General features: G+C 40.8%; 2 protein-coding genes across 11 annotated transcripts in view; one reads left to right on the forward strand and one right to left on the reverse strand.

Annotated features, from left to right (window-relative positions):
• The window catches only part of LOC308397810 (uncharacterized protein), a 34,468-nt gene that overhangs the window by 1,513 nt on the left and 9,886 nt on the right, over positions 1-23,069 (reverse strand). For 3 of the 6 annotated variants that reach the window (XM_080883943.1, XM_080883945.1, XM_080883942.1), the window contains 3 exons: positions 17,673-17,778; positions 13,787-14,887; positions 11,235-13,461 (listed from right to left, as the gene is read on the reverse strand). In XM_080883943.1, the coding sequence (XP_080740069.1) occupies positions 12,769-13,461; positions 13,787-14,887; positions 17,673-17,690 (1,812 nt within the window). In that variant the 5' untranslated portion in view covers positions 17,691-17,778 and the 3' untranslated portion in view covers positions 11,235-12,768. Of the gene's footprint in view, positions 1-11,234; positions 13,462-13,786; positions 14,888-17,672; positions 17,779-18,059; positions 20,015-20,049; positions 21,510-23,069 lie in introns of those variants that run through there. The other 3 variants (XM_080883941.1, XM_080883944.1, XM_080883946.1) reach the window with 3 other exon arrangements.
• LOC308398745 (uncharacterized protein) lies at positions 1,532-17,341 on the forward strand. Of its 5 annotated transcripts, none has more exons than XR_013972013.1 (3): positions 1,541-8,983; positions 9,757-9,929; positions 16,599-17,333. XR_013972013.1 is itself a non-coding variant. In XM_080885527.1 (3 exons), exons 2-3 carry the CDS (start codon positions 8,471-8,473, stop codon positions 9,826-9,828), a joined length of 585 nt encoding a protein of 194 aa, XP_080741653.1. In that variant the 5' UTR covers positions 1,543-2,504; positions 5,050-8,470; the 3' UTR covers positions 9,829-10,571. The 5 variants fall into 5 exon arrangements, 2 of the variants coding, with proteins under 2 accessions (XP_080741652.1, XP_080741653.1); XM_080885527.1 differs by lacking the exon at positions 16,599-17,333 and having other exon boundaries at positions 1,543-2,504; positions 5,050-8,983; positions 9,757-10,571; XR_013972011.1 differs by lacking the exon at positions 9,757-9,929 and having other exon boundaries at positions 1,532-8,983; positions 16,599-17,341.

Genomic DNA, 23,069 nt, shown 5'->3' on the forward strand with positions numbered 1-23,069 from the left:
GATGCATCTCTGTAGAATGTGCGCGGTACACGGCATGTGATTGAATGGCATGATGCGAGCCGCAGCGATCATATTGCGCGCACTGTCCGTGCCTACTGTTGTCACCTTCTCCTCAATTCTCCACCTGCGAGCAACAGTCTGGAACTGCTCTGCACAAGCCTCCGCAAAGTGCCGCTCTTCCGTTTTCATTATAGTCAGCGCAAAGGATGTCAGACCCCAGGCTTCTCGCTGGGGGCTTGTAGGACGCGTCCTGAGATGCAACCTTTAAAACATCCGCAAAGCCCTTGTCCTCCACAATGCTTAGTGGTCTACAGTCCTTTACTATCCATTTGGCTATATTGTCGGTCAGTTTGTCCAAAGAAGACTTACCGAGTGGCCTGCGTTCACTAAGAGTGGTCTGACGCAGGCCGGGTGAAGCTGCTGCCCCGACAAACGCGTGTTTGGCATTAAGGTGGTATTTTAAGGTAGAATTTGAACGGTGAAATTGAAACTCTTTACTACAGTGAGTGCAAATTACAACGCGTTTGTTTATTGTCCCATCTATGTTCTTCTTGTATTTGAATTCCCCATCCAGAAGGCCATCCTGTTCCTGCTTCTCCATTTTCAGTGGCGCGGTAAACAAATCAAGTGGAATTATGGGAGCGACATTTTTTTTTTTTTATCTGCGTGTTGCGCTAAATAGTTAAATATTCTAACGTAATTAATTCCAAAATTTAATTATCGCAATTAACGCGTTAATTTCGACAGCTATATTAAAAACAAAGTGCTCTTATTGTGAAAATCTGCCTCCTACTTCTTTAAATTATTTGTATGTATTTTTTAACGTCACAGTGAAACATTGAGGCATTAATCTGACACAGTTTGATCAGCAGCTGTGTTTTCACTGACGTTTCACTTTGATTTGTTCAGACTGAGCAGAGAGGATCGGTTCTCTGTGTGCGCACTGCTGAGAAACACAAGCTCATTTCTGCTGTTTCATGAAAAGTGTTATGGAGGAACAAGAAGTTCAGCCTCTAAACTCTCAGCGTGAGGACTGAGTGAAGAGTTTCAGAGCAGAGAGTTTTGGCTCACAGCTTTTAGCGTCTACACAAAGAGACGATTACGCACTTGATCTGAGAACATCTCCACCTCCTACAAACAAACTCTCCTACGAGCAGCTGTCACAACCACAACAGGCAGAAGACTGGATTTCTTCAGGTCAGATTTACTGCAGTTTGCATAAATTGTGTGTCACAGACATTGTAGTTCACATTTGTGTGACTCGTTTAAATCTTCTCCTCCTGAAAGTGAAACTCTTAAAAACACATCAGGCCACAACCTGCTGCAGGTTGTGCAGCAGGTTGTGGACATCGATTCATTAATGTTGAATTCTCTGCAGCTGCTCTGTTGCCATGTTGTTTCAGTACCGTATTTTCACGACCATAAGGCGCACTTAAAAGTCTTAGATTTTCTTCAAAAAGTACGGCGCGCCCTATAGCGCAGTGCCCCCTATGTGTTGTAAGGAGGACATAGTAGAGAACACCATGAGAACGTTAAAGGGTGAAGTGTGGGCGTTGATCGTATATACCGGGACAATCGCACATACGTGTATAAAAGAACAGGTATGTGCGTTATGCAGGACATCGTTGTTTTAACAACCCTGAAAATGGCAAAGAGACACGCTTACGAAGCACAGTTTAAACTGAAGGCCATCAGCTACGCGGAGGAACATGGAAATCGAGCAGCGGCGAGAGAATTTAAGGTTAATTTAATGAATCGATGGTTCGCAAGTGGAGGAAGCTGGAAAACAAGCTCCGACAGGTCAAGAATACGCAGCTGAGTTTCCGCGGACATAAGGCGATTGATAGAGGATTTTTATGAAATACAATATAATCAAGTGTGTTTTATTTTCTAGTGTTCATATATTTTCACATAACCAAGCCTATTGTTAAACAAAACACAATGCATTCCTTACTTCAGTGTTTGAGATGTTTGACAAGACAGGATATACATGCATTCTTTACTTCAGTGTCTGTGATGTCAGATAAGCATGAATACTGCTGTGTCGTTATTTTTCAGTTTGTGTGCAGAGGTTAGATAGCTAAGACAATGCCTGAGCTCTCCCCTTTCCGTTAAAAGAGGAAGTGCTATGTAATCCATTTTGAACTATAAATAAAGCAAGCAGCCTGTACTCGTTGTGTCTGTCTTCTCAGAGGCATTCACCCGTGTACACGTTCTTAAACTCTGAGTCGGTCTGCAGTGTCTTATTTCTCTTACTTGTGAACAGATGTCTAAACCCCTGACATTTAATTGGTCCTTCGTAGCCGGATAACTAACTGTTATTTTTAACGTCTAGTTGTCCACAGACGGTTTTCATCGGAGTCTGACGTCGTGTTGCCTGCGCTGGAAAAAATCTGTGCACAGTAAAAAGGAAAATCCGGGAGCGTGAATTCGATCTCTGGTCAGCGAGGCCCCACGACGCCAGGACCAGATGTGCCGGATCCAAAACGCAGCGCCACAGTAAGGTGAATATGAAACACTGCATTCCATCTAGCGCTAAAATACGTTGATATTGAGATTTTCCTTTAAAATAGTGTGTAAACCTGGTTAGCGCCGACAGATCTCAATCCAGAAGGGATTTAAGAGACAACAGGCAAGAGCGAAATTCTAGAAATCGCTATTAAAAGTTCCGGTTGCTTTGGGAAAGCAGCTGTAACGGAACGAGTTCCGGTCGCTCTGGGAGTGGCTGCAACGGAACAGTTAGAAGGTTGCACAATAAAAATACGGAAAGTCTCAATAAAAATTATAAAAGCGCGCTCTGTTTGTGTTAACAAAGAGAAGTGAGTTGTCATTTACGACCCAATACGCGGTCGAACCCTTCTCAAGCTGTTTTCCTGTGTACACTCACGAACTGGCTGGAGTGGGAAACTAAAGTTGTGCGTCATCACGTAAAATCAATAACCGCTTTCTCAAATAGTGAGAAAGTAGAAGCCTGTTATTGATCACCTGCCCGCTCCTTTGTGCCAGAGAAGGTGTCACAGTTCTGACGTAATTAGTTTAAAATGGGTAACTCTAAAACTAAAGTAAAATTAACAGCAGATGAAGAGTGGTTAGAAAAAAACTGTTCAAATGCAGGAATAGTCAGTGCAAAAAGGTGGAGAAATACAAAATAAAATATATTGTCCAGCTTGGCAAGGCAAATGCACCCCTGATTTAATAAATGCTTTAAAAACCGCTTTGCAAAAAGAGCTATATGTGGAAAAAAGTCAGAAGAAAAAAGCAAAACGTCTAGCAGAATGGCATCTTTTCAAAGTGATGATGACAGACGTAGAAGACGTGGAGAGGAAGGAAGTGAAACAGATGAAGCGGAAGTTTACAATATAGAACAACTGCTGCTAGGGTCAGAAGCCAAACCAACAGTTGTAGTATATGTGAAAGGTGTGCCGTTAAAAAAAAATGTTTTGAGACACAGGAGCTTGTAAAACTGTTTTAACTGTAGAAGTCCCAAATGTAACATTTTCAAAAAACACTATAATTGTGAAATCAGCCTCAGGACATGTGACAAAACAGCATCTAACCGATCCCCTTTTTATGTCACATAGAGATAGTGGCCGTGGCTGCAAAAATCAGTGCATTTATGACCCACCATGCCCAGATTGTATGAAATAAATAAAAGGAAATCATTCATATGAAGACCTTTTCTAAAAAAAAAAAGAAAGAAAAAGAGAGATGCATAAGGTAGATTAAGGCTGTATCATTGTACAGCCAAGGAAAGTGTGTGAAAAGATAAATGTTTCCATCCTGGAGGTGGGTGAGACTGCAGCTCATTCACGTCCTTGATGGATACAAAATAAAATATAATAATAAACTACTTGGTTCGACATGCAACAGAGAGAATGCATGTGACTGAAGGTTGGATCTGAGATGAGGCAAACAGAAGACCAGTCTAAAAGTAGGCACAAACCTGTTCAGAGATGAAGCAAATTGTACAGATTGGATGAATTCTAACTTATCTGTTTGCTGAGTAAGATGATCCTAACTATTAAATTGTCTCAGTAGTAGTATAGTGATATACACTAGTAAAATATTGTAATATACTATTGTTACTATATAGAGAGAAAAAGATGATGATATTAATAATGATATAAAATTAATATTGACAAGAAGTATTCTAGTCAGTATGATGTGAGATGGACAATTGTTATGAAGTAGTCTGCACCAAGCTTAAGGTTTGCTCAAACTCAGTATAATGACATATGAGATGAAGAAAATAAAGGCAATATCTAAACCAATTAGGTGCATAGAGGCACTTAACCTGCTTGAAAACCTGTCATTTATCCTAGATAAATATTACTGAGATACAGAGCACATCTATAATAACAACTAATAAGCCAAACCCTGTAGATAATAACTAAACCTACAGGATTATGAAGCTGAATTAAATGTGTGGACACCGCTAAGTTAATGAGCATGTTACACATTTTCTTTTATTTTTTATTTATTGGTTTTTTAGAGCAGAGGCTGCATGCTATTAAAAGCCAACACATGCAGCTGTCTGTGAGCTCAGTTTCCCCTCACACTTCTGCTTTGTTTCTGGCAGCATTTTTCTTTGTCTTTTTGTATCCTGACTCATGTATGTTTTTGTTTTTTGATTATTTTGTTGGTTTGGAAACAAATTTGTGCCGATACTTGAGGGATTGGGTGTGACGGGTACAAAATAATAAATAATAATAACACTATGAAAGTTGATAGTAGGGTGAGTGCAAGGCGGTGTGTGAAAAGAGGAAGTCTGAGAGAGAAGTGCGTGCGTAGGCAAACTGCAGAGTATGTGCGTCAAAAGAGGGTGTATTGTTTTTACATCAAGGTTTAGTAGAACTAAAGTAGAACGTCACAAACAAACAGATAAAAAAGTAAAATGAAGAGAAAAAATAACTGACAATTACATTAATGAATAGAAAACACACATACACAAAGTGCCATATGTGAAATTATTCTAGGAAAGAATCAGAAGTGAGATAGTTTAATATAAGATGCAATGAAGGAAGCAGCTTACACTCCTTTAATTTCCAGAGCCAGTGTGTTCCCTCCCCTGCCCACTTGGCCCCCGTATCAGGCGAGTATGGAAGGCTGGATAGCCCATGACGGGTAAGATCCCACCTCGAAACCCTGGGACAACCTAAGGCAGGCACAGTCACGATTACTCGGCCTCACTCAGTCCCTGTGAGCTCAGACTCACGGGTGAGATGAAGTGAAGAAGACGGGACCTCAAGGGTAAAGCCGCTGGGCTAAGGCGGAGGTGGAGAGTGGCAAGTGGAGCCCTAACTTCTGGCTGAGGACAAGGAATGCTGCTATTTAAGGTGGGAAATCAAAATTTGGGTTAGTAAATTTGGGAAGGAGAAAATTGACTGTTTAAAGGCAAAATTATGAAGGAGTCTGACACACTGGAAAAGCAACATATGCAAATTCACATACACAAACATAAAATACATTTGAGTTTGAAATTGAGGAACTCAAAGAAGCTATATGACAAAGTGAGTTATGAAAACAAAAAGTGATTAAAGTAGTTTTAAAAGAGTGACTTAGGAGTGCTCTGGGACTAAGTGATCAACAGTAGTGATCACTGTAGAAAGAAATAAAATAATTTAATAAGGTGGTAATGTTTAAACATATGTTTCTGTTGTTACAGCAACTCATTGAGAGATGACTCAGTATGCAAATTAGCTGAAGTGAGTGGTGACGGAGGAGCTTCCTGTGTGTGTGTGTGACTGAGGCTTTCAGAAGAGGAAGCATAGCAGACAAGAGAAGTGCAGAGTTGGGTAGGAAATTTATAGTTTAGTGATTATATGTTGTCGTAAAGGGGTTTTATGCTGAATTTAAGTATGTTAAAGGGGGTGATTTTTGTGTGCAAATTGTGTGGTTTTAATGAGACTTTCGGTGTATTGAGGGGGTGAGATTATGTGGTGGCAAAACTTGTGTGTTTAAGGTTGTTGTGGTGATGGGTTGATTCTGTCAGTAAGGTTTGGGTTGTTGTTGTTTTTGTTTTAATAGAGGGAGTTTTAGGAAACATGGACATGTCTGAGGGGCCCATTAGTTTGTAACAGTGCACTTAAAGGAAACCTGTCAGGTGATTTTGTTTTGTGTTTTGTGAGCTAATAATCAGCTCTATTTTTTCTCATTTCTGTTCTAAGCAGGCCTGCAACAGCGCTGACAAATTCTCGGGGAGAGCAAATAAAAGGGGGGCTTTCCAGATTACAATTGGCTGAGGAGAAAGCTACCTGTGGGGACTGATCAGGTCGTAAGTCCCTGTCCAAAATTGTAGGATTTTATGCGAGTCAATCCAGTCCAAAAGCATAAAGAAATATTTTCCTATGGAAAATAAAAAAAAATGAATGAGCTCATTTTGCTGAGGGTGGAGAATCTGATCGTGCGGGAAGCTCCACTATTAGCAAATATATGGTGTGACTGCATGTGAGTGAATGTGGGGCTGGGTGAGTGAGGATGCATAAATGTGGACAAACAATTGGCTTTTACCAGAGAAAATTTCTGTTTTGTTGACTGGGGTTAGATTATGGGATTATAGTATATTGTTGGGAGAATGCCAAATGTTAAAGGGGAAACATTTTTGATGTAACTCATGTTACCATTAATTGGAGAAACACATGACTGATAATTGTTCTGTTTCAAGTTTATTTTTATGACATAGATTGGATCATGAGTGGGGAAAAACTGAGCATTTTGAGTTTTGTATAGTATTGTGACACATTTCATGTGTCAAAATAAAAGGGGGAATTTAGGGTTTAATAATTTAATTGTTTAATAATTTAGGATCATTTTAGGACTTTTTTGGTTCTTATTATGCGTGATTATGTTTGGGGGTTTGTTGATCATTTGGATATGGTAAAACTGAAACTGTTATTTTTATGTTAAGGTTAAAGGATTAAAGAGGTTGTTTTCTTTTGGATCTTTTAGTAGAATAGGCGCTTATAATGATTTTCTGGTTAAAAAGGTGACTTAAGATTAGAGTAGAGGCACTTGCAGCAGCGACAATTCGTGTACAGGATGTTGATGATAGCGAGCAACCGGACGGGAAACCAGCGCTTAAAGAGTTTTAAAGGGATGAGTAACGTTGAAGAATATATATAAATACAAGTCAATAAGTTAAGAACATAATTAGGATCATGCTTTTGATTAAAGAGTCCCAAATAGGATAAGTTAGGGAGGTGCAGGAAAAGGTGTTTTGCTTCCTTTGCAGAAGATCACGGCGAGGATCCTGGAGGCCCCGAGGCTTGATGAACCACATCAGACGAGACGCAAGAGGAGCACTAGAGACGTGCAACCTCACGACTCAATCTGGGGAACTGACGTACCAGACGAATTCAAACATGGACCAAAGGACAAAAAGTAATGCTTTCTCTATTCCCGTGGGCAGGAAATGCCAAAAACATGCTCAGGATAGAGACACTCGACTACCGTTTTGGACTGTTTCTGAATGCTTCAACAAAGATCAACAAGGCTCAGAATGAAGAAATCGATGCAGTGCGCATCACAATAATGCAACACCGAGTCGCATTGGACGTGATACTAGCCAAGAAGGGAGGCTTATGTGTGCTCTTCAACACGACTTGCTGCACATACATTCCTGATAATGTGCACTCCAACAATATGACTGACGCACTGGACGTGCTGCGACAACTGAGTCAAGCTCAACGACAGGACTACATCACTGGTGAAGAGGACTGGCTCACATGGCTTCTTAGTGGGTCATGGAAGACGTTGCTCATGAAAGGACTAGTACTCGTTGGAGTACTGCTCATACTCCTTTGCTTATTCTCAACATGCATATTGCCCTGTGTCCACAGAATGGTAAACAATATGTTCACCACAAAACTACTAGCATATGTCTCCCTACCCCAATACGAACCACAAGCAGAGATTGAACTTGAAGAAGATGAATTTTAACTGATGATCATGTATGTTTTCACCAAATGACATGCAAGTTGAAAATGTGACTAACAAGTGACTATGCATTGATTAAACCTGTGAAAAATATTAACAACAGGAGGGAATGATAGAGGATTTTTATGAAATACAATATAATCAAGTGTGTTTTATTTTCTAGTGTTCATATATTTTCACATAACCAAGCCTATTGTTAAACAAAACACAATGCATTCCTTACTTCAGTGTTTGAGATGTTTGACAAGACAGGATATACATGCATTCTTTACTTCAGTGTCTGTGATGTCAGATAAGCATGAATACTGCTGTGTCGTTATTTTTCAGTTTGTGTGCAGAGGTTAGATAGCTAAGACAATGCCTGAGCTCTCCCCTTTCCGTTAAAAGAGGAAGTGCTATGTAATCCATTTTGAACTATAAATAAAGCAAGCAGCCTGTACTCGTTGTGTCTGTCTTCTCAGAGGCATTCACCCGTGTACACGTTCTTAAACTCTGAGTCGGTCTGCAGTGTCTTATTTCTCTTACTTGTGAACAGATGTCTAAACCCCTGACAGCGATCATCGAGCAAAGAACGAGCGGGAGAAGCGTTTCGACGGTCACCATTCGGCTAAAAGCAGTTTCACTTTCACTTTTTATGAAACGGTGCCATTTTTCCATCCGGACCAGGACTACGGTAGCGCAGCAACTTCCAGCGGATTATAAGGAAAAGCTGGCCATCTTCCGCTCCTACTGCAGCAAACACATCGGCGACAAACACATCCAGCGATGGATGACCGATGGAGACCACAGTTTCACCAAGAGTGGAAGGCAGCGCCGGGAGAGTTACGCCACAATTTGCCAATGGATTGTAGATGCTTGGGCTAACATGTCTGCTGGCACTGTTGTTCGAGCTTTCGCAAAAGCCGGCATCATTTCTGAGGAGCCGCACGGCACGGAAAGTGACTCTGACAGTGAAGAAAGTGAACCTGGCATGTTTGATGGAGATTTAGCGCAGCTGTTCAATTCAGACACAGAGGATGAGGACTTCGATGGGTTTGATGATAAAAATGTGAGTACCAAACTTTGTTTTGCTCCTGCTTTAGTTTTAAATACGCACACTTGTATGCTTGTGTGTTGTTGATGATGACGATTACCGGCAATAGAAATGTGAGTAAGGTACCGAACTCAGGTTTGCTCCCGCTTTATTTTTAAATACTCATACGGTACTTGTATGCGCCCTATGGTCCAGTGCGCCTTATGTGTGTGTTAAATACAGTAAGGGCACACATAACTGAGACTGCGCCTTTTAGCACAGTGCGTCTTATGGTCGTGAAAATACGGTATATTAATAACTAACCTCGTGTTGTGGACAAATGATCTCAGTTGTTCTCGTATGGGCTCAAAATGTGGTCATAAATATTTTGTACTTGTAAAAAAGATTTGTATGTGTATAAAAGATTTGTGTGTGGACTTAGAAAAAAAAACCCCTGCAAGTTACAAGTACGGATTTTGACCCTATTTTTCTTCCTTTCATCTGATTGGTCAATGTCATGTCAATCAACAATGTAACAATCCAATTAGAGAACAGATGGGTTTGGCTGTCGAGGGGCGCTTTTTTTTAACTGCAGGTCTTTGCCTGCATACATGCACATATGTCCCTCTGTGGGGGGTCACTCCCACTAGGTTTATATCTGGGACTCTCCACCATTTGACCTTAGAACTGAAGAAGCTTCTCGGATGAGAGGTGAAACGTCTTCAAGTAACTTAAAGAAGTCCAGACGCTTTTCTTTGCAAGCTCCTTTGACATTTGACCACGAGCAATCTTTTCTGGTTTCTTTGTAGCCAGAAACCAGCTCTCTCCTCGGCTTCCTCCACTACACGCTTCCCCCACGCCAGTCTCCTCCGTCACTATAAAGGGGAGAGTCATGAGCTCCATCACCCTCACCTGTGCCGTCCAACGTCCCGCCACCAGCCTCCACTGCAGCAGGCCAGAGACCACACCCCTGCCACAATAAGTAAAAGTATATCCTTGCTGTACCCTTAATGCTAAATGTGCTAAATTAACCGCTGCCTTTGCCCCTTTGGGATTATTCTTATGTCACTGGGATGTTGACCTTTGACCTTCACATTAGAGAGATGGGCAGACATAATTAGTGTATGAATTTTAAAGTAACAGGTAATAAAGAGAGTGCAGCAAATGTAGTCAGGTTTATTACTCTGTATCACACATGAGTGCCCGAGGGAGGCGGGGCTGACTGGGGAGACACAGGAAACAGAGAGACAGGGCTGACTCGACATGAAACGATGAAACGTGGGACACGGGAACAGAAACTAAACACAGGCTGAAATGAACACTGAGGGAGGGAGAACTAAGATTACTGAGAGCCTGATAAATAAGAAGAACAAAAACCAAGAAAAACAAGAGTCAAAGAAAACCAAAAACACAAAGCATTGGGCCAGGACCCACTGCTGTGACATTTATATGTGATAAAAACATTAAAAACTGCTCACATGTTGAAATCTTTCTACGTATACTTTAGGTTCAGCTCTGCAGCCTGGCATTTGGTTAAGCATGATTCAAACATTTATTTTGTTTAACTGGTTTTAATTATAGTTACTTTTTGTGAACATTTGTTGCAGCATTTAAAAACACATCATTTATTTTCAAACTTTTACTTGATTTAGAGCATCATATTTGACCAACGTAAATGTTTTAATTTCATATAAAATAACTGAAGCAGTGAACTAAATATCTGAAATCTTTCCTTCCTTAAAAGTTGTAATCCTACTTAAGTTATAGTGCAAACGCTTAAGCAACAAATATACTTGATGCTAATTAATTAATATTTCCCTTTGATGTTGCAACTATGCGGTCACTTCTGTCTTTAAACAAAATAATATTTTCCAGTTACAGAAATCATAAAGTCCAAACTAAAGTGCTACTGTTGCTATATGCATTTTATATAAATCATGGATGATGGTCCTGACATGAAGGAAGAGAAAGTTACAGGTTGCATCCTTTGACTTTGTCTCCGTGCCTTTGGGCGATTTTCAGAAGGACAGATGTTTCTGTTCAATTCTTAAATCAATTTTTTCAAACACAAACACTATTTTAAAGCTTCTAGAGAGTAAAGTATTAATGATAATTATAATAACAATAATAAAAACAAAAGCTCTCAGATCCATCAAACCAAGCAGCAGAAAGAACAATAACTGAAGAGAAAACTTTAACCTTGTAGACTTCATTATGTTCCAGCTGCTCTACAGACGCTGTGACCTCGAACTTAAGCAGGTCGTAAAGTATGTGCAGCTCAATAACTTCATAATCAGACCCTGTGGTATTTAGGCAGCAGAACAACGAAGAATAACAACTACAAATAATGTTTTTAGGTTTCTGTTGTACTGCAAGGTTCTGTACAGGAGAACCAAACCAAGAGCAAATATTACGTCTCATTTACACCTGAGCACGAAGAGCCATCAACATTTAGCAAATTGAATCATCTTTGTTTAGATGCAAGAAGAATCATATAGAAATGAAAAAGTAGAAATAGAAATCCAGAGCAAAGATATCCTCTAATTCAGCGTAGCACATGTGCAGCTGCTGCGATTCACGTAAGCATTCGGCTCGTCGCTGTTGCAGATTTTTCTCTCGCTGTTCTGGCTCACAGCGCTGCAAACACAAAAATAAATATCCCCAAAGGTGTGAAAGGGAGCTAATTAGTAAGAGTATTGTTACTCTCCGCAGGAGTAGTCCAGCAGTAGAAATCAGTCCAATAACAAGGTGTGTAACATCTAGCAGGGTGACAGAAAAACCCAGGGTAACTTCTAAGGACCTCAACGTCTCTCTCACATTGTGTTTTTTAAACATGCTTCCATTTGTCACTTCAGTCTTTACTCTGAAATACAGGAAGAGAAATCATGGCTGAAACAATTTCTCATGAAACCAGGGGTGTGGTCCAACAGTCAGTTTGGTGAGGAAGGTTCCTAACTGAGAGAAGTGACCCAGAAGTATCTGTGTAGCAGCCACAATGAATCCAGATCATGAGCTTTATTAACTGATCAAAGTCTCTTCTTTCATCTTCTGTATCATTCAGTTTGCATTGGTAATGCCCATTATTGTAATGCTTTTTTAAGACGAGCAAAACTTTATTTCACTTTGGGTTAGCTGGGATAAGTGATGGATGGAGGGAATTTTACTTCAGCCACAGAAATCCTAAACAGGAAGGAGGAGCAGAGTTACAGTGGATCACTATCCAGCAGGGAAACAAGGTTTATTTCAATTTCTTGGCCATGAGTGAGATTTACTGAGTGGGCAAATTAGGGAGACGACACCATCAGATCCCGAGCCCTCCATGTGTTAATCAAGAGACGGCTGCTGTGCTACATCCATAAATAATGAATAAATTAGGAGCTAAAGCTGAAAGGACAGTTTATTTGTACCATTTTCACGTGAACACATTCAAGAACATCACAGATGAAGAAACATTAAAAACTTCCACACTACATAAAGCAAGAAAAATAGTTTTTCTTTCAGTTGGTTTCAGAAAAACAGAAACATCAAACATCTCCAAGACTCTCTTTGAAAGAACTAAAAACCTTTGTTCTCATGGTCCAATCATGAGTGAACTCCCCGATGAAGCCTTGTGTGCTAAAACATGTCAGAGTTTTAAAGGTTAAACATGAGTTTCCAAAACGTTTTGCTGGAGAACAATGAACTATTTGACTGAGTTTCAATCATTTACAGACGAGCAAAACCAGGACAGAGAAAAAAGGACAAAACTGACTCAGTAAAACAACAGAAAAGAAGATCCCATGTAGATCTGTATTATGTAGAAGTTCAGCCCAGCAACCAGTTCAGTTCAACACAAGTTTAAATGATTCTATCTGAACTCTGTGGAGCCTGATCTCAAGCTTTTTGAGTCTGACACAGAAACCAGAGGATCTTTCTGTGTCTTCAGATTCACTGTGATCCAGTGATGGGAGTGATTTCAGCCCTGAGTGATCGCGCTGATGTTTGCACAGAGCAGACAATGAGGTGAATGTTTGGGCACATTGGTAACAGTGAAACAGTTTATTAGTAACGTGGGATCGTTTGTGTGCAGAGTATGAACTGAGATTCCTGAAGCTCTTGTCACACTGGTCACAGCTGTAGTTTCCTTCCATGTGTGTACGTTCATGACTGTTACGATGACCTGACTGTGAGAAGCTTCTGTCACAGTGTCTGCACTTGTGTGGTTTCTCTCCTGTGTGGACTCGTTTGTGTGATTTAAGGTCCCTTGCAGTGGTGAAGGATGACCCACACTGATCACAGAGGTGCTTTTTAACCCCACTGTGAATCAGTTCATGTCGTTTTAACTCACTTGGTGTGGTGAAGCTTCTCCCACATTCTTTGCAGTATTTCAGTTTGTCTCCAGTGTGTCTACGTTGATGTACTTTTAGGGTCTTTTGCCGACTGAAAGTTTTTCCACAGAGGTCACAATGAAAGTCTTTCCCACCACCACAGTGATGACAGGGTTGAGAACTGGATCCATCTGTGTCGCTCTGCTTCTAAACAAAGACACAAAGACAGTGTAAGTCAGTCCTTCAACATTTGTATCCTGAACGTCGCCTGAAATAAAGAGCATCTCTGCAGACGTCCAACTACATTTGACTGTTTCAGTTAACACACTCAGTTTACTGGGCTGCAATAACTACAATACTACCACCATAATACTACAGTAATACTAAAATCATAACTGAAAGGAAAATCTGAATAATCACTCAGAGCTGCTTTTCCATGCAGTAGAATTGCTAACATGCTAACACAGTTTAATGAGCAGAGTTGTTCCAAACAGTCAGGCTAAAATGACAAGATAACAATATAAATACATACCTCACAGTAGCTGCACTTGTAGAGTCTCTTTCTGGTGTGGATCTGTTGGTGTTCTCTCAGGTGCTGTGGAGTTTTAAAAGTCTTCTCACACAGGTCACATCGATAAGGTCTCTCCTCAGTGTGGGTAAACATGTGTCGTTGTAACTGTGCGTCTGTTGTAAAGTATTTGCCACACTGTTCACAGCAGTACACATCATGTCTGGTGTGAATGCGTAGGTGTGTATTTCGGCTCCCTCTCTGGCTGAAAGTTTTTCCACAGATGTCACAGCTGTATGCCTTAATTCCAGAGTGGGTAACTAGATGCCTCTGTAAGTGGCTACTGTGAGTAAAAGCTCTGCCACACTGATCACAGCTGTATGCCTTAATTCCAGAGTGGGTAACTAGATGACTCTGTAAGCTGCTACTGTGAGTAAAAGCTCTGCCACACTGATCACAGCTGTACGCTTTAACTCCACTGTGGATGAGTTGGTGTTGTTTTAGGTAACCCTTCAAGGAAAAAGACTTTCCACACAAGTCACAGCTGAACGGTCTCTCTCCAGTGTGGATGACCTGATGCTGTTTAAGTGAAGCCTTCACAGTAAAACCCTTCCCACACTCGTCACAGCTGTATGGCTTAATTCCAGAGTGGGTAACTAGATGACTCTGTAAGTTGCTACTGTGAGTAAAAGCTCTGCCACACTGATCACAGCTGTACGCTTTAACTCCACTGTGGATGAGTTGGTGTTTTTTTAGGTAACCCTTTAAGGAAAAAGACTTTCCACACAAGTCACAGCTGAACGGTCTCTCTCCAGTGTGGATGACCTGATGCTGTTTTAGTGAAGCCTTCACAGTAAAACCCTTCCCACACTCGTCACAGCTGTATGCCTTAATTCCAGAGTGGGTAACTAGATGCCTCTGTAAGTTGCTACTGTGAGTAAAAGCTCTGCCACACAAGTCACAGCTGAACGGTCTCTCTCCAGTGTGGATGACCTGATGCCGTTTTAGTTTAGCCCTCAGAGTAAAACCCTTCCCACACTCGTCACAGGTGTGTTTTTTCTCTCCCTTTCTTCTGTGAGGTTTGTCGGCCTCCTGAGAGCGCTGACTTCTGGCTCCATGTTGGTCCTGCAGTGACAGAGATACAAACAGAGGCAGTGAGTGAAATGCAGTCGTGGAACAAACTCAACCTTCAAACTCCATTAACACTAGTTTTAAACCTGAAGGTGGAGCGTGGCACCAAACACCTTAAAGGTCTCTTATCCCCACCTGCTGGTAGTTCTAACACATTACATCCAACCTGCTGTTAAAGATAATTCATGACTGTTCAAACACTAAAATCATGCCCATCCCTCTTGATTGTGTACACACACACACACACACACACACACACACACATTATTTTATAATTTAGATTATTTTGTTGTTTCCTATTACATATTTCTATAATTTGTATAGATTTATACAGAATTATTCAGTGATAATAAATCCTATGTTTGTTTATTCTAAACGAACCCCGTTAGCTTCCACAACAGATGTTGCTCGTCTTCCGTCAAATACTCAGATAAAATATTACACAATAAAGTGGATTCAAGATATCCACATAATTTCACTCTTACATCCACAGTGAGGTTTCACAATTGTTCAAATATAAGCAATCAATAATAATAATATCAATAACATTGAGGCACATTACACAAATTTCAAAAACAAATCATGTCTTACAATATTTACAACAACTAAAAGCTCTGTAAATCGGCTTTTAAGTGTTCATTGAAGTTTTGAATAATTCTCTAATTTTTTAAGGCAACTTATTCCACTTAAAAGTTGCTCTAAATGTAACAGTTTTACAAAACGTTACTTTTAACTCGAGCATTTACTAAATTGCAGCTTGTTGAAAACTGTGTAATATGATGATGTATTTCATCTGGATACTGCAGCTGAGCAGAATAAATGTGGTGTGTTTAACAGAATTGCTTTCTTTAGAACTACAAGTAAGCCATAGAATATTTTAGCCTGTACAGGAAGCCAAGAAAGGTTATTATGCATTTTATCAATATTAGTATAGTATGAACATCTTCACACTAATCTGGACGCCTTATTCTGGACTAACTGAAGTCTGTTAAGATCTGTCTTATTAGCTGCTGACCAAATGATTGAACAATACTCCAGATGAGACATTACTAGTGCATTAATGACATCTTTCATAATGAAGAAGTGATACACAAAGAGCATTTCATAGCCATAGCTATGCCTTGTCGGCAGAGTTATGTGACATTAGTGATGTTTGTACTTTCAGCGTTAACTTGGTTTTAAAGCCTTTAAAATATGCGCCGTTCAATAGTCGACCTTAATCTGACAGAGAATGTGATGATTTTGTGGATAATTAAAGTCAGTCATATATCCACAAACACAACAAGCTGAAAGTCAGTGATGCTGCTCGGTTTGCAGTCCTGAACATCACGGCACAAGCAGGATCCACTGCACTGTTAATGTTAGCTGTGTTATATTGCTGCCTCTGTTCGGTGGTGTCGAGCCAAACGCACTTTAACGTGTGTTTGAACGAGCTGACGGTTCACTCGTTAAGCTGAAAGAAAGATGCTTTAATCACAGCAGTCACACATGTGTCCACTGCACCATCTGGAACTCTTCTTGTTTACACTCGTAATAACACAAACACTAAATCCTGCTTCTCTGGTGCTGTTGTGTAGCAGTGTGTACACCTGAGACTGTCACCTGTCTGTCTGTCCTGCACTCTCTCTCTGTTTCTTTCTCTCTGATTGTGGAATAAAAGTATGAACATGTGTTTATAAGTTACACTTGTGTTTGAATCCTGCAGCTTATCACACATTTGATTTCCATGTGTGACGACTGCAAGTGTCCAGAGTGAGGACAGACTGAGGGACCCACTGCTGCACATCATCTGTGAGGCTTTGCAGCCCTGATGATCCACCAGGACAAACTCAGCAGTGTGTGAGGAAGAGGAGGAGGAAGAGCCAGCAGCACAGAAATGAAGCCCAACAATCATGTTTCACAGTCCTGTGGTCTCAGCCTCAGATACTCATCAAATCACACAGAGCTCATGTAGAAACAAATGAACTAAATATGTTCTCCTTCATTTCTGTCAAACAAAGCTGTATGAAACGTTTCCAGCTGTTAGTATCATGGTTGCTAGGCAACCTGGGCAGCGCGACGGAGGCTAGACGTCCCATTTCACGAGCCTACGAGCCTCGCACTTCGGCCTTAGCGGTCTTTGAGTACGCGGCCCTTGAGGACTTTAAAGCTGCAGAACCTGAATCGGGATACAGCCATGATGATCTCCAGCCTCGTGCTCGCCAACATTCTCACCTGAGTTAAGAAGACGATCACTGAAATGGTCTCAGCAGGTCCTTTGATGACAGCAATGAAATGCAGCGGTAAGGCTTTTTGGGGATTAAGTTCGTTTTCATGGCAAAGAAGGACGATGCAGTTCATCTGATCACTCCTCATAACATTCTGGAGTGCAGGCAAAATGCTATTATAAAAACTTAAGCAGCAACTTCTCCAGGTTCCAATATTTATGCAATTCTCAAAGCTTTTGGCCACGACTGTATAACCTCTTCTGAAGTTTAGTGGATATTATACATGGTTATGCTCAGGATGTGTCGGCCAGTTTCCACTGGAAACGCCTTTTGGTTAAACTGTCAGCGAGGAATTTGCATTTGCACTGTTACATTTTTATATAACTTTAATGCACATAAACAACAGCTGCTTGTTTCAGTGAAAATACATTGATGGGTTTTTAATAAAGTTGTGCAGCTGTAAAGTATTTTGTCTGCTGTCAATTTTATCGTCAGCTACATCGTTATGGCAAATGTTCAAATGTATATGGTGATAAATATCTTTGGTCATATGGTCCTGCTCTGTCTGTCACCTTCTGTGTTGAGCTCATTGTTTCCTCTGTAGTGGCTGAGCTGAGTCCAAGTAGCTGAAAATGTTCCTCTGCTGCTCCGTCAGACTCTCCTCCTCCTGCTGATCAGCTGGGACACAAAACAGATCTTTGTTAGGCTCCACACTGCACTGAAGAGTCAAAGTGTCTCATATGTTCATCTGACAAGTAAAAGAACACATTTTTGTTTCCCGAGGTGGGCAACTTGTTGGAAACAAACACAAAAGCTTTGAGCACTGATACCTGCCATTGCTGGCATTGAAAGATGCAACGCCAGCAATGTGGATTGTCAAGACTCAAACCAATCATCAAGCAAAGACAACAGGGATCATTTGTTTCTGTTTATTTAGCATTCACAGCATTTGTAGTTGCCTTCTGTGCAGGGGAAGTCCACGCACACTGTGTGGTACCGCCATCCGCAGAAGGTGCATTCAACCTCTGTAAGAGAAACGAGATTGTCTGAGACTGAAATGATATTCACTAAAGAAGTGGTGATTTGTAAAACTTCACATTTTGATCCGGGACGTACTCTGCATGAAAACAAGCGCTCACTCTTCCTGCTCAACAAATGACAAGGGCGGAGCCTTATACCACGTGATACAGAAGCTGTGCCGTGTGATGCTAAAATTAGCAGGGAAACAACAACGGAGAGCACGTCAGGGATGACGAGAAAGTGACAGGAGAAAATCCGTCCCGGTCAACCACCCAAACATCAATAACGGGAACCTTATACAGCGCTTCCCTATACACGTCAAACTCCCGCAGGCACAAAGACATTACGGAGGCTATCACTTATCACCTGACCAAAGATATGGCTCCATCAACACTGTGCAAAACGAGGGATTTAGGAAAACGATCAACTCCCTAGACAAACGCTACACAGTGCCGTCCCGCAACTATTTTTCTATTGTTGCACTACCTGCTCTGTACACGCAGCGTCGAGCAACGGTGGAGACGGAATTTCAAGCAGGACAACATTTTGCTGCAACAACAAAACGTGAGACATTTGTTGTTTTATGTTTATTTATTGTTATGAGAGAATCATGATCTCAATTCTAAGCCAAAAAATCGTGATTCTCATTTTATGCAAAATCGTGCAGCCCTGACATTAACACAAAACTATTGTTTCACCAGAGAAACACACATGAAGAGAGAGAGAGAGACAATAACAGCTACCAAACAGTCGTCATAATTCGTCACACAATGAGAAAAGGACAAATCAACAAGTAACAATGACTAATTAATATTAAAATCTGTAACATAATGTATTGTTTGGAGTTTAGTCTGATTGGTTCAGGATGAGCTGCCATTATCCAATCACACGTCTGCTTACCTGCATCTTTTCTCTTTTTTCTAACCTGAGCACCTGATGGCTTTGAACTTTTGTTGTCCATCTTCCATTGGTTTGAATTTTGCGCTCCAGTACAAACACAAATCCCCCAACCCGAGGATCAGCACAATTAACCTAACAGACCTACACCTTAGTTCACAGATTTACTTTGTCTAAGGTTGATTTCTGGGATTTCACACAACCCAGGATTCAGATCGTGAATCCATGATGGGCTTGGATTTACATCATTATAAATGAAATGTGCTCTACTTGGAAGCAGCCGGCCCCGCCCCTTTTGACGGGTTGTGTGAGACTTTAAATCATCAAACTGTAAATTATAAATTTAAATTGTTATTGATCCTTTACCCCGAGTCCTAAAGTGTAGATTTATTTTCTTACTCTTCTTATATTTATTGTTTGTTTACTTGCACCGCTGTAACTGCAGCCTCGTCGTCTCGTCTCTCTATATGCTGGACTGTCTGTAGCGGAGATGACAATAAAGTTTACTTTGACTTCAGCAGCGCGCAGGCGCACCGAGGGCTCTCGCGCTCACTTTATAGAATTTAGAAAAAACATGGGTGCAGATTATAAGTCTGTATCATAATATCTGTTTGTTGTTTTTATTTTGTTTTGCGAGTTGGTTATTAGATGCCGCTCCAGCCAGCCAGAGACTCCCCGCCGCCACGCCCTCTCCCCCCTGTGCCTCCAGCAGCAGGCGCACCTCGCAAACGGAGGGCGCCCTTACTCCCAGCAAATGGCTGATAGAAAACCGATCGGTGCCTACGAATTTCCCAATATGCGCTGGCATGACGTCGGGGAAGCATGGGTACGACCGATTATTTTATTTTTTTCTTGCCCGTGATGCCCCCCCCACCACGATGCATTCTATTGGTTTGCACACTTACACACACCCAGCTGTGGTTTCCTGTTTTGCTGGACTCTGGAGAGCCCCGCCTTTAACCCTCTTCTCTCACAGAGAGCAACAGAAAACTTGGAAAAACTCCAGATTGACTGAACTCAGTTCAAAGTTACCTTGACACCTTTAGATGTGAGACGTAGTGATGGTCCGCTTGAAGCTGACGCTCCGGTGCGTGTGTCAGAAAGATCAACGCGCTGCTTCAGAAGCACCGTGTCGAGGCTTGATTCGTTTGGCCAGAGTCACGTGATCAGTGACGTCTGAAGCTTCGTTTAGAACGTACCTTTTTTTAAATCGAACTTTATTGCTCACAGCACAGTTATTGATTTAGCAGTAAAAGAGTCAGTTAGGTCAGACTAGAAAGACAAAACTGCAAAAATGTGTTCAAGATTAAATTTAGAAAAGCCACATATAAAATTTCGCCCAACAACTAAAATTAGACTGGAGTGATCAGAACCATGTTATTACAATAGCATGTCTGCAACACTAGAGCTCAATGCAAGATTAGTTTTAAGTTGTTTCGTTATACTGAGCCGAAGACCAGCACCAACGGTTGTAGTCGGCCAAGCTATCACTTACATGTGCTACAGTCAGTCTCAGCAGAGGGAAAGGGGAATGAAAAGCCAGCAGAAATGTTCATGTCCAGGCTCTCCGCAGAAGAATTAATCCTTAGAAGACGAAACCAACAACAAATAACAAATCCACGGAGTCCATTCGCGTCGCGGAGTCAGCTTCTCTCTTTTTCTTTCTCCCAAGCGGAGCAGTGGCACACCACGGTATCCAGAAATTAGTCGGGTCCCACCTGAGCTGAGGCTGCGGCCATGGCTGGAGAAAACGTCCGAGCGTCCGCAAAACTGGGGGGATTTCCGAGACAGTTCACGTGCTAGAAGAGAAGAATCCTCGGCGGGATGCAAAAATCGTCTGAAGTCCAAGGGGAAAAAGTTCGGGCGCCAGTTGTAACGTGCAGTGGAGATGAAGCCAGCCGCGGAGGTGTGCAGGTGGATAGCGAATGAGCAACAGCTTCTGACTTTCCAAAAAGTACTCATTTATTTACAATATCAAAAATAAAAGTGCTACCTCTACCACACATTACTAAAGAGCACACTAGTCCGCGTACACACGGGAGCATCCATTACAGGAGGAGTGCGAAGAAGAACAAAAAGGGGGTGACACCAGTCGTGAGACAGGAGGCGCTGCCATGTGGTGATACACTGCATTACAATAGCAACTGTTACAATATAAATATTGTTCTGAGAGGCTTTTTGTTGGTTGAGTCTGAAATTGATTGTATGTACAATTCATATCCTTATAAAACGGCAGAAATATGGTGTTTTATTAATAAACTTACATTTATGGATATAAAATAGCTAAAAGTATTAACAAATTTTTTATAATAAAACATTTATCATTCTTCCTGGGGAACTTAAAGAAAAAGAATAAAACATTTTCCCATCGTAAAGAAAACTCCCTTAAAATATGGACAATAACAAAACTGCTAAATTCTTCCAGGATCTCTGTGTAGAGGAACCAAAAGAGATGTGCCACAGTTTCTGGATGATCCCCACAGAAAGTTCAATTAGTATTTATGTCTCTTTTAAATGTTACCATATAGTGACTGGCTGGGTAACATTTATGAAGAATTTTATATGAGATTTCCTTCACCTTGTTCACAATTAGATATTTATGGGATCATCCAGACTGTCTTCCAGGTGATATCTGGAACATGTCGGTTCCAGTAAGATATTCTATATATGGGAGAGACATGATATCTTCTTGGAATAAACTACGTATTCTCTTATTGCTGTTACCAAGTTCCTGTGAAAAGCAGATTTTTCCCACTGCTGACTCAGCTGGATCAGGGAGAGTGACTGAGGCAGATATTGAGCTGTCAGTGTTTTTATATAACATTAAAGTCCCTGAGGGTATGGCACCAAGCACCATTGAGAATTCCCCAACACTGTTTGACAAGTTTGACGAGCATCTTGACTTTTGGTCTTTGGATATTAACAGTCCTGGATATGTGACTTCTTGTTTAACAGAAATGTTACAGAGAGCATTTGCAGTGCAGCCTTTAATTGCTAGTAATTCACTTTTTTTTTAGATTTCGACATAAAGCAGATGCCTCAGAGAAATCACTAATAACACTAAGGGCTGGACGGATTTGATTTGCATTCTTCAAGAAGAGTGTGGTGTCATCAGCTAGCTGGCTGATAATGAGCTCCTTATCAGCTGTGCTGATTCCTGGTATAACAGGTCAAATCTCGGGGTGGAGTCTTAATCATTTTAATTGAGCTATTGCCATTCGTGTACAAGGTTTTGATAGCTTTACAGAAAAATGCCAAATTTTTCCAAAGAGTGGAAAATAAATTGATGTTCAATTGTATCAAAAGCCTTTTAAAAATCCAGGAAGAGAATGAAGCTATAGTCAGATACCAAATCAGAGTAATCAAGTAGATCTAAAACCAGTCTCATGTTCTTAGAAAGGTGTCTGTTTCTCATAAAGCCTGATTGTGTCTCATCGATAATTGTGTCCAAGAACTCTTTCATTCTGTTAGCAAGTACTAAAGCCATAATCTCATAGTCATCATTGAGCAGACAGATGGGTCTCCAATTATCAATAAGAAGTAAGTCTTTGTTTGGCTTTGGAATAAGTGTTATGAGACCCTGAGTAAGAGTAGGAGGGAGGATGTTATTCTCTACACTTCCTATGAAAAGCTGCAGTAAGAACGGAGCCAGGAGATTAGAAAATGATTCATAAAACTCTGCAGTTAAACCATCTGTGCCGGGAGATTTGTTGGCCTTAAGTGCAGAAATAGGATTACAAACGTCCTCCACAGTCAGAGGGCTGTCACAGTGACTTCTATCTTCCACAACAATAGTTTTTAGGTTTTTAATATTATTGAGAAACAACGTTGAGACATATATATATATATATATATATATATATATATATATTCTACTTTTCTAAATGATTGACTATTTCAATGGAGAACGTAAATGACACGGACCCGTGTTTGTTATTACATATCTCTATTTTGAATGTGACAAGTCTATCATTCCCTGTTATTCATAGGTATTAACAGAGTTTTTGGCCTTTTTTTCCTCTATAACAGTTAATTGACTCTTTACAGTGGCC

This window comes from Rhamphochromis sp. 'chilingali', assembly GCF_963969265.1.
Source record: "Rhamphochromis sp. 'chilingali' genome assembly, chromosome: 1".
NCBI classification, from domain to species: domain Eukaryota; kingdom Metazoa; phylum Chordata; class Actinopteri; order Cichliformes; family Cichlidae; genus Rhamphochromis; species Rhamphochromis sp. 'chilingali'.